The following is a 14,794-nucleotide window of genomic DNA, read 5'->3' on the forward strand; positions in this document are numbered from 1 at the left end:
TCATCATTACTTCATCAAACAACATATTGAGCAGTAGACTCTTAAAATCCAATATGTTCCTACCAAGCGCCAACTGGATGATTTGCTAACACAGGGCTTGACCAAGCTGCAGCACACTACCTTTTTTCCAAGTGGCATGGATAATATTTATTATCCAGCTTGTGTGGCGGTTTATGGCGTATTGTGTGTCTATCACTTGATACGCCCACTGAGATACAAAACTAGCTATTGTGCATGCACCATTATATATTCTTCTATCAAGTGAAATAGTAGTATGCCTTTTTCCTTCTTATGTCTGTCATCTCTGCCCTAAAAGTACCTTCTTCCTCCCCATAGCTCTCTCGCTCACCCACTATCTTCCCAGTTTGAAACTTATATGGAAGCACAGTTCGTAGCAATCTAGTTCGTCAAAGCACATGATCAACATCTGTACGCTTGATTTGGTAAATTTTATTCCAAATTATTTAAATATTCAATGGAGAAATAAATTAATAAATAAGCATATGTTAGTTGGATAATAACTAAAAATATTATTTAGTTTATGCAAGAAATTTTGGGAACTCCTCAGGGTTAAATTTCACAATAAATTAATGTTATTTACAAAATTTGTTATTTGATTGAATTTTTCTTGGATTTAATCTTTGATGACTCCATAGAATGGTGTCACAATATTGGATCAGAAAATATGCTTAGCATTTGGAAAGGAGCCTGTCCGATTTGTGCAATGATTTTCCTTCAAATCATATTTTGTTATCCTGAAAAAAGGATCACGAAAAAAGAGATGAAAACTAGTCCAAAAAATGTACCAATCTTCATGACCTTGAAATGTTTGAATTATTAGTTCACCTCAGATTTAGAACTATAGAAACTCTATTAGTAACTTGTGTTCATTCTATATGCTTTAAAGTTTTATATTTTAATTTGTGATAAAAATAACTTCTATTTACATGCATGCAATCATGCTGTGTATATTGATGGTGGATGGATGAATTAATGCCATATGGATAATGGATGGATAGTGGATGAATAAATTTTAGTTGGCAAATGGTTGCGCCAATAGATGATTAAATGGGTGGGTGGCAGATGGATTATGCTTGAACAAATAGTTGAATGGATGATTTCAAAATAATTGATTGTCAAAATAACTACATAACACAATGAAAATTAGAGGTTTGCCTTTTGACCTTGACTTCTTCAACTAAATACGTTCAACATTTAATCAGGCATGTCCAAAATTATAGTTTTAACTAAATCAGTGATTGAATAAACTAAGGGCAGGATTATATGTTAGTTATAAACCAACACTTGGCTGATTTCATGATAGTGTTCCACACCATTTCATGGAACGAAGTAGGATGGGAGCCAAGCATTGAAGCTAAGAAACAATATCAATCTTTTTACCTTCAAACAACCCCAAAGTCAGGTCAAATTACACACCGTAAATCTAATCCTCATCAACTATCCCCATTTAAACAATTTATTTACTAGATATAAACCCTCCTTAAATTAACAATGCAGTCACTTATCCAGTATTCTACTACCGCAATGAGCCCAGCCAGGCTTTCCCCCTCCACAAGGCATCTGGAGCATCGTTGTGAACAGGTGATGATGATGATGATGATGATGATGATGATGAGTAGTCATCTCAATGGATAGTGAGATTACCGATCAGGCAATTTTCTGCGCACGACCATGGGAAGAAGACGACTCATCCCTCTTCAATTCCTCAGGCTTCCTCGCCCAAGCAGGAGCCTGGTCTGGGCCGTAGCGGTAGTCATAGAAGAGCTCCTCGCCCACGTCAATTCGCTCCTTGGCGAAAATTCCCACCCGATGATCACCGGCAACCAGCACCACCTGCCTCGAAAGAAACAATTCAAGATCCAATTGAGCACCTTCTACAATGGCCTGTCCAGTAATGGATTTTCAATGTCCATCCTGGACACATGGAAATTCTCCATTTGATGATACGTGTCCCAAGAGCACGATCAAGATCCAACCAAATTTATTGATCGACCAACTCAATCGCCTTGACCAATTAATCAATCTTCCAATAGATTGATCAATCCATAAAACTTGATTGGTGGACCAATTAATAAAATCTACCAACTGATTGATCGACCCAATTGATCAATCGATCAAACTTGATTGATCAACCAACCCAATCACCTCAACCAATTGGTCAATCTACTAATTGATCAATCCATAAAACTTGATTGGTTGACCAACTCAATCTCCTAGACCAATCGATCAAAACTACCAATTGATCAACCAATCGAACTTACTTGATTGATCGACCACTTCAATTACTTCAACCAACCCAATACCTCGACCAAGCGATCAAATCTTCCAATTGATCAATCGATCAAACTTACTCAATTGATCAATTAGGCCAATAGATCGATCGATCAATCGAAGTTACTTCATTAATTGACCAACTCAAACACCTCGACCAGTTGATCAATCTACCAGTTGATCGATCAACCCAATTGATCAATCGATTGAACTTGACAGATGCAACAACTCAATTACCTTGACCACTTGATCAATCTGCCAGTTGATTAATCGATTAAACTTACTTGATTGATCGACCAACTCAATTACCTCGCCCAATTGATCAACCGATCGAACTTATATAGTGTATACCTTCGCGTAGCAGTTGGGATTCGAAGAATGGTTGGCAAATTTCAGCTTGTCCCCCTTCCGAAAGGCATCAAGAACGTACTACACAGAGAGGGCAAGAATCAAGATTTCTTTTTAGTCGAATATGATATGAACTATAAATACCACCTCATCATTCAAATCAAAGAGGAAGGATGAGTTCGCGCGGTCATAGATCTTTCCACGCTTGTCCGCTTCTCTGTGGGAGATCAACTCGCCCGTATATTCCCCGAGGTAATCATTCTTGTTCACAGGACTCTGAAACCAAATAAAGAGAAAATCAGACTGACTAAAAAATTTGATTCAGATGATTGCCGATGTTAGTTAACCTTTATGAATGCTCCCCATCCAGCAACGTCTGACCTCGATAAGAGTATCTGGCAGAGAATGAATACAGATGACAGATTTATCAATATGGAATCATGAATTGTCATTGAATCGGTTAAGCCCAGACCTTTTTTATTTTATCCGTTTACTTTTTTGTCAGTTAAGTTGCAAATAAAAACAGTATTTATCCAGTGAAGGTGAATATAAATGAAATTCTTGCTCACTCGCTGCTTCTGCTTCAGGAGGAGATTCATGTTGCCGCACTCGTAGCTGTCGCCCCTCAGCGGTGGCCTCCCCGAAGAGCCATCCCCGCAGCTGAAATTTAGTAATTTTATGGATTCAGAGAAAACTACAAGCAATATTGATCAAAATTCTTGGAGAAGACGATCCACCTGACCCAACAGTTTCGGCAGACGTCCGGATCGCACTCGCGGCCACCAGCAAAACATGGGCACTGCCGACTCCTGCACTGGCTCTTTGCGCAGTGGCAGCCCCTGAATCGGTTCTTGCAGCACTTCAAGCAGCTGTGAAAACAAGGAAGAAGAAGAAATAAAGTTAAGTTAATTGACTAATCCATGTTGTTAAGATTTAAGTAACTGCGAGTGTGCTGAAAGTTCTAGCTAACAGCAAAGGTGCTAATTTTCTACTCCAAATTCTGTAGGCATTGTTTTGTCTTCTACATTCCCACTCAACTCCTGCTTCTAATATTGCGCATAGTTCCTAGGAGCCGACCCTCATCCGGGCCTCTGATACCATGATAAGGATCAAATTATATACCTGTTAGCTGTTGCTATCAGCTAACAGGTACAGCTGATAGCTAAGGTGCAAAGTTAGTTCTCACATTTTTGTACGAAGGTTGTTGTCATCAACATAAGAATGCTAAGAACTGATGAATTTAGTGTGCCTTACCCACAATACTTTTCGCAACAAGTTCCATTGAGAACACAAGGACATTCCTTCCCACAGGTTGGCTGACACGCACAAGGTGTGTATTGCTTGCAAGACTGTTTTTTGCCATCCACACGGCGATTACGTGTAGACGGATGGCCCGCAGATTTCCACGTGTATTTGAGCTTACGTGATCGGCATTTTCGGTTCCAGATCCGTGTGCTTTCAGGCCTTTCTTGCTCCTGAAATTCAAAACACGGAATGTTCAACTCCTATTGCTCTTGGTGTTTTTATCTGTTGACTGACAATTTCTGTTAATTTTCTTCCAGTTGCAATGGTTTAGGTATTATTAATGACGATTAATAGGCAGACTGACAGTGTATTCAGGATCAGATTCCATATCATTGTTGCTTGAATTTGCGGAAGGCTTTGTTTGTGTGACAGCTTCATCACTGTATATAATGTAGTCCGCCACTTCTGTGCATGTCTTTAGACCGGGTAGCAAGTTTCCAGCAATAAGGCAGCTGGGTAACACAGAAAGTATATCCAAGGTAAGACAAGGTCTTCACAAGTTCGGTGAAGTTTACTACAATTTCCAGAAGAAAGTTATAATTATCAAATGGGGTTTCCTGATGTGAGTTTTGCTATTGCTTTCACTGGATAAATAATATATGACTGTAGAATATTATAACAGGGATCATATAGACCTGTTCTTTCCGAATATTTCTCTTCCCTTCAAATACAGATCCTTCTCCATTGTAGACCAGTTCTGTAAGCCTCGCCCCTTGATGCATGGTTTCAAGGAAGGACTTCCTTCACCGTCATTCACTCCAATTGTGACTGTATTTTCTTCTCCAGGGTTGCAGGACTTGGATGAAGAGCTTTCGGTGGCTGTTCTGTCAGCAAGGCTTAAGATTTTAACATTTTCGCATGACAAAGAAACTATATCTGACACCGACTCCATTTTTTGCTTCTTTCCAGAATATCCTGGAATATCCTTCTCAGGTATTTCTGCAGATTCTATTACGATATCTCTGCTCTTTTTGCGCTTGTATAACATTTTTCCTGATGTCAACTCTTGGCCTGGATAAGAATGGAGAGAAATTTCTTTGCAAATTTAGATCACGTTAAATCTGACTCATGCGGGGTTAAAAATTCACCTGGAATGTATAAAGATCTGACCTCAGGTTCAAGGGCAGCGTGAGGTTCCATTGCACCTTTTATCTGCAACATAACTGAAATCAAGTCAACCCCTTGTTTATTTCACAGGGAGAAAGCAGGATTTTGATAAAATATGAAGGCGGGCATTCATTCAATTTGATACCTTCATGTAGCATTGTTCCCCACATGGCTTCATAATTTCGTCAGGTTTAGAGTATAGCTTCTCACTCTGGTTGACCGTTTCTCATTCAATTACATGGACTGAAATATAATTCGGAAATAAAGATCAGATAACATGGCTTACAGAGATGACTGGAGTTTGAGGACATCCATGGCGACGGCAATCAAAGATCTGTGATACCATAGGAAAAATAATTTCTTGGTAACCAATTTTGTGATGACTGAAGAACTTGATACTCAGATAAAGAAAATTAAAGCACTTCTCAGATGGAATCGCTACCAGGCAACGGCGACAGAAGATGCTGTCGAAAGAATCCAAGGCTGCATTGAGTGTCTCGTAAGAAAAATATTTTTTCTTGGGTTCTTTGAGTCCAACAGTTTCTGATTTTTCCTTTCCTCCACTGAATTTCTCCTGTAGATTTTCATATCTTTCCTGGAAATCATTTTCCAAAATAGGTAAATTAAAATAATACATTCAAATCTTATAAATGGATCCCGACATTCAAGATGGTCTTGTTACCCGAATTTCGGAGGATTTTGCATTGATGTAACGGCAAAGTTGGTTCAGAACTTCGTCCTCCAGACCATGGTTCTGAATGATTTCCCTGAGACAACGACGTGAGACAGTTTTAATGGAATTCTTGAGAAGAGGACAAGAAACTAGATGATGATGATGATTAAATGAATGGGAGACTATAGTTCAAATTTGATGAATCTTTTCAGCGCAAAGCTGAAACCTATGGAGGATAATCATACCTGTTCTGTGAAAAAAATATTTCAATACAAAGAAACGGAAAGAAGCGAACATGTTGGTTTATAAATATATTTTTTCCAACAAGCATTTTGCATCAAAAGAACTAAAATTCGAAAATGTGATTAACTCATGCATGCAATCCAGGGAATATGCATAAATCATCAAAAGAGAAAACGAAACTACCTCCCCCAAAAAATATTATATGAAAGCAATTCAAAAAAAGTGTATCCTATTACATTATATTATAAGTTTTACCACACTCACCAGAGAAAATTATCTTCTGTTTCTGAGAACATGTGCTTTTCTTCGACCAGCTCTGGATTATCTTCCTCGCTGTCGCTGCAGATCAATGTCTCATTCCCGCAGGGATCATAGTAGATCTGCCTTCTACCGAGAACTGACTGGTCTTCAGACATCATTTGGTTCCTGTTTGTGTAAGGATTTTGTGTAAGTATACATTAATAAGAAGGAAAAAAAATATCATGGAATCCAAATTTCTCCAAATCCATATTCCTTCCTTCTGCCTCCACATTTCAAAAACAGAATGTAAAATGATGAAAAAAACCAACGAAAGGTACTTGAAAAACGTCTCAAATCTCAATTGAAACTCATTTGATTATTTGAAATTCAAAAAAGGTTTGCTAAATTGTAACAAGTTATGGGGTTCTGTGCTTAATAATGGGCTGGACAATGGAACACCATCGCACAAGCTTAAACATTTCCAAAAGAAATTATGTGTACAAAAGTCAATAGTCTACTGATAGGATCCTTGAGAGGATCCTAAACCTATCTAGGGGTACTTTCGTCATTTAGCCCTTAGGGGGCATTTTAGTCATTTGCTATTATGTATTTCCCTTTAAATAGGGATGCCCTCCCTTTAGGAGGGCGGCCAAGAAAGACGAAGAAGTTAGAAGAAGTGTTCTTGTCCTGCCCCTCTCCTCGTCTAGGTCTGGTTTCCCTCTCCCCTTCTACGATCCCCGTCCTCGCAATCGTCTCCACTTCACTGCGTCCTCAGGCGGCTCGTCCCCGGCCGATCCCTACCCCCTCAGCTTGGCCTTCCCCCGACCATTCCCGTTCTCCTCTCTACCCTGGGAACTTCTACCTTACCTCGCCCTCTACCGTCCCTCCGATACGAGCATAGATCAAGGTTCGTACCATCTACCAAGGGACGAAAGAAAATCCTGTAAACTGGTTAAGGCATGAGATACACTATTACTTTGTGTGAGTTCCTAAATCTTGTTTTGGTTGGATACTTAAATCTCCATAAATTTTGGTTAGATACTTAAATCTCGGAGTAGACTCGAAAATTAACTCATCATAACAAAAGGTACAAACATTATAAATGTAGTTCATGACCGTAAGTCAAATAAAAAATGGAAAACAGTCCAATTGACTCAAAGAACGGTCTGTTAGGAAAGGAGCAAAGTTATGGAGGCTTCTTGTACAATCTCATCTCCCCATCGTATCTAGGACTAGTTTAGTTTTCTTGGCCCAGTAGGGGTATTTTAGTCATTTTTCCAATGTGCTTGCATTCCCATTTAAATAGATCAGCCCTCCCTATAGGAGAGCATACAAGGAAGTATCATCAACTTGGTTTCTCTGTCTCCCCGGTGCACTGCCCATCTCATCAGTGATCCCTCCCTGAGTGGTGTCCATTCCACCAGAGGGCCTCTCCTCTCGCCAATTATTGCTCCGGAATCCTCTGTCCGTCCGTCGATGATCAGTTCACTGTCTTCTCTGCCCTTACCGTCCTCTCGCCAGTAGGAACTCACGGGTACCTATCAATGGTTCATCTGATATTGAGTTATTGATTGGCCTTGAAAGAAGAAACGATACAGCAGTTTGGGGCAGCTGGTCTCTCTTGACAGTAAATAAGAACGGGTGCAGGTTTGGGCTAGTTTTGTATGCTAATTTAAAACTGACCAAATGGGATTCCAAGGAGAAGGCTTGAGGCCTTCAGAAAACTGTTCACTGTGTTAAAGTTAAAAAATAATAAACTGAATAACATAAACCTTAAATTTTGCGGAGATACAAATAAGAATGCATGAAATTCTCATAAAGCAGAAATTACATTAACTAGAACTATTCAAATAAGTCAGATGTGTACTCCATCAATGATTTTAGTCCGAAAATGTTAAAAATGACTTATAAGGACCAGGGTACTAATGATAGAAATGTTAGTAAATTGAAAATTAAAACTTATTCAATATCAGGATTACTTGTCTAAGAAAATCCATGTCGTATACGGGGGAAGTTTTTCGATTCGAGGAAGCTTGAGAAGTTTGACAATGCTCTTTCCGTTTTTGTGATGCCCACTCAAAATTCCTGATGACGGATTTTCTTCCAGAAAGTTGGTGACATCTTTATCTGGGAAACCGGATTCTGACCCATCAAAGACGCAAGATTCAGTCCAGACACTAGAGTTTCTCACGCTCTTGCTCCTGGCCTCGCTCGTGTCCATGATGGAAGCATCACTCTTTGACTTTGCCAATGCATGCAGATGATAAGTGTTGGCGTCTAAGGCTCGGGCATTTTCTTCAATTTTTTCCTGAGAAAACCAACGCCTTAGTGTAAAAAATTAAGTATCAGTCAAGTGTAAATAATCTACAAATCATATTTTCTTTCCTTATTCAAGAAGTAAATTGAGACGTCGACAAATCCATATAAATATGTTAGACTCTTCTGAGATAGCTAGAATGTTAAGAGAAATTTCTCCATGAGGTTACTGGGACCAAGAGGAATTTCACGGAGTGACCCCATTCTACATATGTCATGAAAATAAGACTGGCACATAGAGTAAGAACCTCTTTAAATCATGGACTCTAGGAACCGAATTATAATCCTCCGGTATGACATCCATTCATGTTTCTTAAATAATTCCTGAGTAAACCCCACTAGTAAAAGTTTCAAGAGTAAAAGTTCGCCATGAGGTCTAGAGAGATAAGACCCATCAGGTACCATTTACTCCTAAATTAGGGTTAAATCCAAAGTTTATCTTGATTTGAGATCTTACACATAGTTTGAAAAAAAAATTCAGAATTTTCCCACATCTAACGAAGCATAAAGAATTCTAGAAGTTAAGATATCATACTTTATTTCACCTTGAAAGGTTTTCAGTTAGATTTTTGAGGACCTCATCAACTCAAATAATCCGCTCCAGAAAAGATTTTCAACAAACTTGAGTTCAGAGAAAAACTTGGCAATGCGGAATAGGGGGGAATTAAGATCGAATTTCTGATGAGATAATCTAGTACTTTTTGTCCGTCAAATGCACAACAAAAAAGAATTAAATCCTCTACAACGTGGAGTAAGATTAAACCACAATTTCCGTCTGTGTGGTATTCCATCAATTTGGTCGATCCAAATGAGTTTAAAAGTTATAAAAGGCAATCAATTTTATATAGATGACAAGAAAAAAAATAATTCTCAGGGGAAAAAACGATCCGTGATTAGCATAAAATTTGAAGCATAATATAGAGAAAAATACCGTAGGAATGAACCTTCTCTGATCAAACTGTTCACATGCAAACCAAACATCTTTGAAACTTCAAAAAATAGTTTCTTCAGGAAATATTCATATCTTAAACAATTATACCATATCCAACAACTACACGATACATAGAACTCCGCGGAGCGCACAGAACGCTTCGGCGGCCACGTACAGTTAGTGCCAGAGACATAACTAAAGATTACCGTCGAATGAACTCGAATGCAATCGTGAAATAAAAACAAAATTTAATGATTGTTTTCAATATCCCATAGCTGCTCACTCTAATCGACGAAATTCTCGACGCTTCGATCCGCTTCTTCAGCTCAATAATCTGGGAGTCCAGCATGTCTATCTCCGGACCTTCCAGACTCTGCACAATCACAAATCTCATCAACGAAATGAACAATTAGTCACGTTTCAGAGAAATTCACAACACAAACTTCATTAAACAGTTCTACTGCCGAAGAATCGACGCCGTCGGACGAGGGATGGCCTTGATCTCGGACGAGGAGATGCATGCCCCGTCCGCCAACCCTTTCTTTTTATTTTCTTTTTTTTTTATTTGACTCCTCCCGCCAATCGTAACCGTCCGATAATCTTTTTGATCGTCATCTACCGCGAACAGAACCTACTAACGGTCAAACCGCCACGTGGCCATGAAACTAGACCCCCCCCCCCAATATTATATTTTTTGGTGTATTCTAGGCTTTTATGGTGTATAATATAGATGTAATCTAGATAGGGATGATCAGATCACAAGCATTTTGAACATAAGCATTGTCCTCGCCAATTGCCGTGATCTAGGGTGAAGTAAATGGGCAGTTTTATTTGTTAAAAATGAACTTTTTTGGCATTAATTGTACTTAATATTTTGGTAATCAGTGGGATGTCCCATGCAAGGCAACCATCTATAGTTGTGTGATTGTTCAGGCACTTTGAGTAATTTTATGCGCCACATCAGTCTCGTCCGATGCCAATGAGATTAAACCATACATATTAAGAATTAATATGTTAAGACTTATAATTGATGATAAACCATACAGTTTTATTGTATTTTCAGAGTTCACTAGTCAAATGGCGTCTGATTCACATAAGTATTTGACCAGCAACATAAGACTTGGTTAGCAACATTCATAAAAATATTGAGGCCTAACTTGATGAGTTATCCCCTTGACCAAATCGTCAAACATCGTGTCTTTATTTACATGAAGATAGTCAGCTAATGCATGTGCAAGCTGCATAGTTTGAACCACAAAGCTGGTTATCTTCGTATGCATAGTTCCTTCTATGAATAAACATGTCTGAACTAAAGTAAATCAATTGATGAAGGGTTGGTTTTGCGTTATCCATTTTGAACATTCATCAAAACATAATTATACATTTTACTAACATGCACTGAGTTTTAATCTTCGATGGGGATTAAAACAGAAGAATTAGAGGAATTAATGGCAATTCCATCCGCCTTAGATTTGATATGGGTGACCGACTTGTCTCATCCGTATGATGTTGCCATATTTACCTTGATCTATGTATCTATTTCAGTTATGATTAATGTCCTCCAAATAGCTGAAATTCTTTCACTCCTCCATTTGATCTGATTACAACAAGACATATGTTCCAGTTGACTTCTTGTTCCCTACGCCCACATAAAATCATGGAAATGTCAAATACAAAAAAGCACCAATCATTGGACTGGCGTCCAATGTTTAGCACTTGTGTAAAATATGTGTTTCCAATTAATGAATCCATATCAATGGGAGTTCACCACAAGAATTTGTGTGAAAACATCAAAATAAAGGAAAATTTTAAATTCATATATTCATGAGATTAATCATCAAAGTTATCAGAGATATGGCTAACGTTTTAGAAGAGCTTAAACATTCATTAAAAATGGATTATTTTTATACCTGTATTATATAATATATGTTTTTTTCTATTTTTGTGGCTATATTTGTGTTAATTAAACCGTAATTTGACTCTCAGGTGGAAATAATATCAGAAAGAAGGAGAAATAAACTATAAATAAAACGAGAAACAAAATATAAAATAAAAATAAAAATATAATATCAAATAAATATAAGAAAAATAATGAATAAATGGAAGAAAAAGTAAGTGAGAAGGAGGAGGAAGAACAGATAAATAGGAGAATGATAGTTCATTACTCTATCCCCTTGTTAACAAATAATTTATTTTCAGGAGGGCCATTCGCTGAAGCTTGAAACAGGGAAAGTCATTCATAATAAGGTAAAATAAGAATATGAACGAAATGACGAAGGTATTGAACATTGAATGATGTAGAATGAAATTTCAAATTTCAGGATTTATAATAATATTATTTTTAATATGATAGCAATTTGATCATAAGTAAGATGTTCAAAGAAAATTATCTGATTTGGTATCAGATGTAACAGGGAAATATCAAAAGTATATGGCTATTTTATTTCAGCTTGATTTTTTGTAATATTCAATTGAGTTTAATTCAGTACTGAATTATAAGGAAATTTAATTCAATATTGAATACAGAATAATAATTCAATTTAAATCCTATTTATTTTTATTTAACATGGAAAAATAAATAATGTAAGTATAAGATGTTTCCATGCATTTGATTGAGAACTGATGTTGAGTCTGATCATATATTTATTTTCTATTTTTTTAGTTAGTATTTGTTAATTGGTGAACTGAGACAAATTTTATGAGAGAAGACACCAGCCATAGATTTGAACTTATAGAGTGGAAGATTTCAGCTAAAAATTTAATTTCTGACAGGACCATTTTTTACCGAGTTAAGATATGGTATTTGAATTAAAGTACTCTTTAACTTAGATTAAATAGATTTGTATCCAATATCTTGTATTTAAATGAGAAAAATTAAAATCTAACAACTTGATATTGGATTTAATATATATATATATATATATATATATATATATATATATATATATATATATATATATATATATATTAAGTTCTAAGATGCTAATATGATTTTGGTAAATTCATTACTGAAAGAAATATTCATTTAACTGCATTAAATATCAGATGCAAGGAAATTGGTTAAAATATCTAAATTATTTCTTTTTATGAAATATAAATTTATGAGTCCTTAATGAATTGCTCAATAATTTATCAATTAAGTTTATATAGATTCAGAAAATATCCACTCAAAGTTAAAACTGCATTATGAATTCAACAAATGAATAAAATATCCAGTCAAAGTTAAATTTGATTATTTTAAGATTTTTTTATAAAATAAGATGAACTTTGATCATATGGTCAATGGATCAAAACTTTCAGTTTAGAAGCGAAAAGACATTAATAACAGGATGTATTTGATCACTGCTTAGATTTTATATTGATAAGATTTCATAAGAACTTTGAGGTGGCAAGGTCAATAGAAGTATGTGTGAGTTATTTAAAATCAACAAGACAAACTTTGATCATATGGTCCATTGGATCAAAACTTTGAGTTTAGATCAATTATTTATGATTGTATATCATTAACTATATGATAAATTATTCTTCCATTTTCCTTCTTTTTCTTAATTTATGATTATATATCATTAAGGTATTAGATTTACCTTTATAGAGGAATCAGATATTAGGCATGCTTGTTGTCTTCATTTGTCAAGAATTTTACAATGATGTCTTTCAAAAATCTCATAAAATTTTAAATTATTGGTATACTTTTCCATTTTCTTACCCTGAAAACAATTTTTGATAATACTGAATGTATTTTAAGGATTCTTGAATAAATTTCAGGTGAGAACTATTTATAAGAGATAAGGAAAACAAGAAATATGAGGACAAAAATATTTTGAAAATTTGAAGCTCCTCGTATACCAAGGTACTTTTTACATGTGACAAGCTCTTCGTATACCAAGTTCAGACGATCCCATCTCCACCATCCCATCACTTTGATGAACTTATTACATGTGAGCTGACTTATTTGAATCTCGTGATCAGGGACTCATATGTCATACCCAAAATATAGCCATCCATCCACATTATGTCTTTGGTGTCTCAGGCCTACGGACAACTTATACTACCATGATATGAATCAACACAATTGACGTTTAGATAAAATACCATTAAAGTATTTGTATAGATCAATTCAATAAACTATTTTTTTAAACAACATCCACCACTTATCTTTGGTGTCTCTACACTAATGGTAATAGGATCAGCCATACTTATCATATAAGTAAGATTAGATAGTGATGTTCTTCTCCAATATTTTGATGTCAATCTCAAGTATCTATCGAATATAAATACTTATAATACATGTTAGAGAGTACTAATCGTTGTATTATGATCACATCTTAATTCAGTAATTTATTGTACATATTCAGGGGCTTCATAATGAACATCACATGACCCTAAACATGAAGAACTATTTTATTCAATGATTTTAAAATTGAAACGGAAGTGCGATTGGCACAAATGGAGTGAAGCCTCTGATTTTGATAGTGATGGTGGTGAATAGGAGCCGATGAGTGGTAGAGCGGGTGAGTGGTACATATTTATGCACTAGTGGCAACAAGAATGGAGGCAATAATGCGCGAGGGATCAGCAAAGGTACTGGTGTTGTGTGTGCTAGTGAAAACCTAAGATATCAACAATGATAACTTGGGAAAAATGACAGATTATACTAACTTTGTTGTCAAGTTGACAACGGGGTGAGTTGCTTTCTCTTCATGAGTCTTGATCAGATATTCACTCCTTAAATCCATCACTCTTGGAATACTAAAATGGATCCAAACAAGATTTTGAATGAGAAAAATACTATACTCATGATAATTAGGAGCTAAATCCAAAAGTTACTTGATTTAAAAGATGGGTGGTTCTATTTGTAGATTAGATGGTATGGATGAATAGAGGTAAGAGAGATGAAGCTACCCTCAAAATTTCGTCCCAAAACTAATGTCTCATTATATAACACAATTTTAAGTTGAATCATTCTCAACCCTCTGATTTCTCTCTCTTCCTTGATCCATAAGGCAGATTGCTACCATGAGAAAAAAAATTAGGAAGATGGGAAAGAGTAAGGAAACTTCATAAAATATTGAAAATGCAAAATTATATATTCACATTTATAAAATTATTTTTCTTGTGAATTTAATGTCAGAAAATTCCATAAAATATTAGAAAATAGAGAAAGTCATGATATCATTCTATGAATATAATACTTAAAAATATTCAATAAATCTAAAATTTCTACTTTGAATTGCAAATTATTTTAATATGAATTTAATGTAAAAAAATTCCACAAAAAATATCAAAAAATGGGAAAGTTTACTTATGAATTCAATGAACCCCTAATAATTAAATATATC

At 35.8% G+C, this 14,794-nt stretch overlaps 1 protein-coding gene across 1 annotated transcript; it reads right to left on the bottom strand.

Moving 5' to 3' along the window:
- Positions 1-1,369: 1,369 nt before the first annotated feature.
- On the bottom strand, positions 1,370-10,039 carry SWN (SET domain-containing protein). Its single transcript, XM_078582480.1, has 18 exons — positions 9,899-10,039; positions 9,739-9,828; positions 8,188-8,516; positions 6,233-6,394; positions 5,735-5,819; positions 5,495-5,647; positions 5,339-5,386; positions 5,198-5,263; positions 5,034-5,097; positions 4,581-4,956; positions 4,250-4,397; positions 3,895-4,115; positions 3,378-3,509; positions 3,210-3,300; positions 2,988-3,035; positions 2,788-2,916; positions 2,644-2,721; positions 1,370-1,854 (listed from the first exon to the last, which is right to left on the bottom strand). The coding sequence occupies exons 1-18, from the start codon at positions 9,974-9,976 to the stop codon at positions 1,669-1,671; spliced, it is 2,484 nt and encodes an 827-aa protein (XP_078438606.1). The 5' UTR covers positions 9,977-10,039; the 3' UTR covers positions 1,370-1,668.
- Positions 10,040-14,794: the final 4,755 nt, after the last annotated feature.

Source organism: Wolffia australiana, chromosome 1, assembly GCF_029677425.1.
Source record: "Wolffia australiana isolate 7733 chromosome 1, ASM2967742v1".
NCBI lineage: Eukaryota > Viridiplantae > Streptophyta > Magnoliopsida > Alismatales > Araceae > Wolffia > Wolffia australiana.

Coding starts and splice junctions, on each gene's coding strand:
- SWN (XM_078582480.1), bottom strand. CDS start 9,976: ATGCATCTCCTCGTCCGAGATCAAGGCCATCCCTCGTCCGACGGCGTC. Junction 2,917..2,987: donor GATGGGGAGCATTCATAAAG/GTTAACTAACAT, acceptor ATTTGGTTTCAG/AGTCCTGTGAACAAGAATGA. Junction 2,722..2,787: donor TCTTTGATTTGAATGATGAG/GTGGTATTTATA, acceptor CTCTCTGTGTAG/TACGTTCTTGATGCCTTTCG.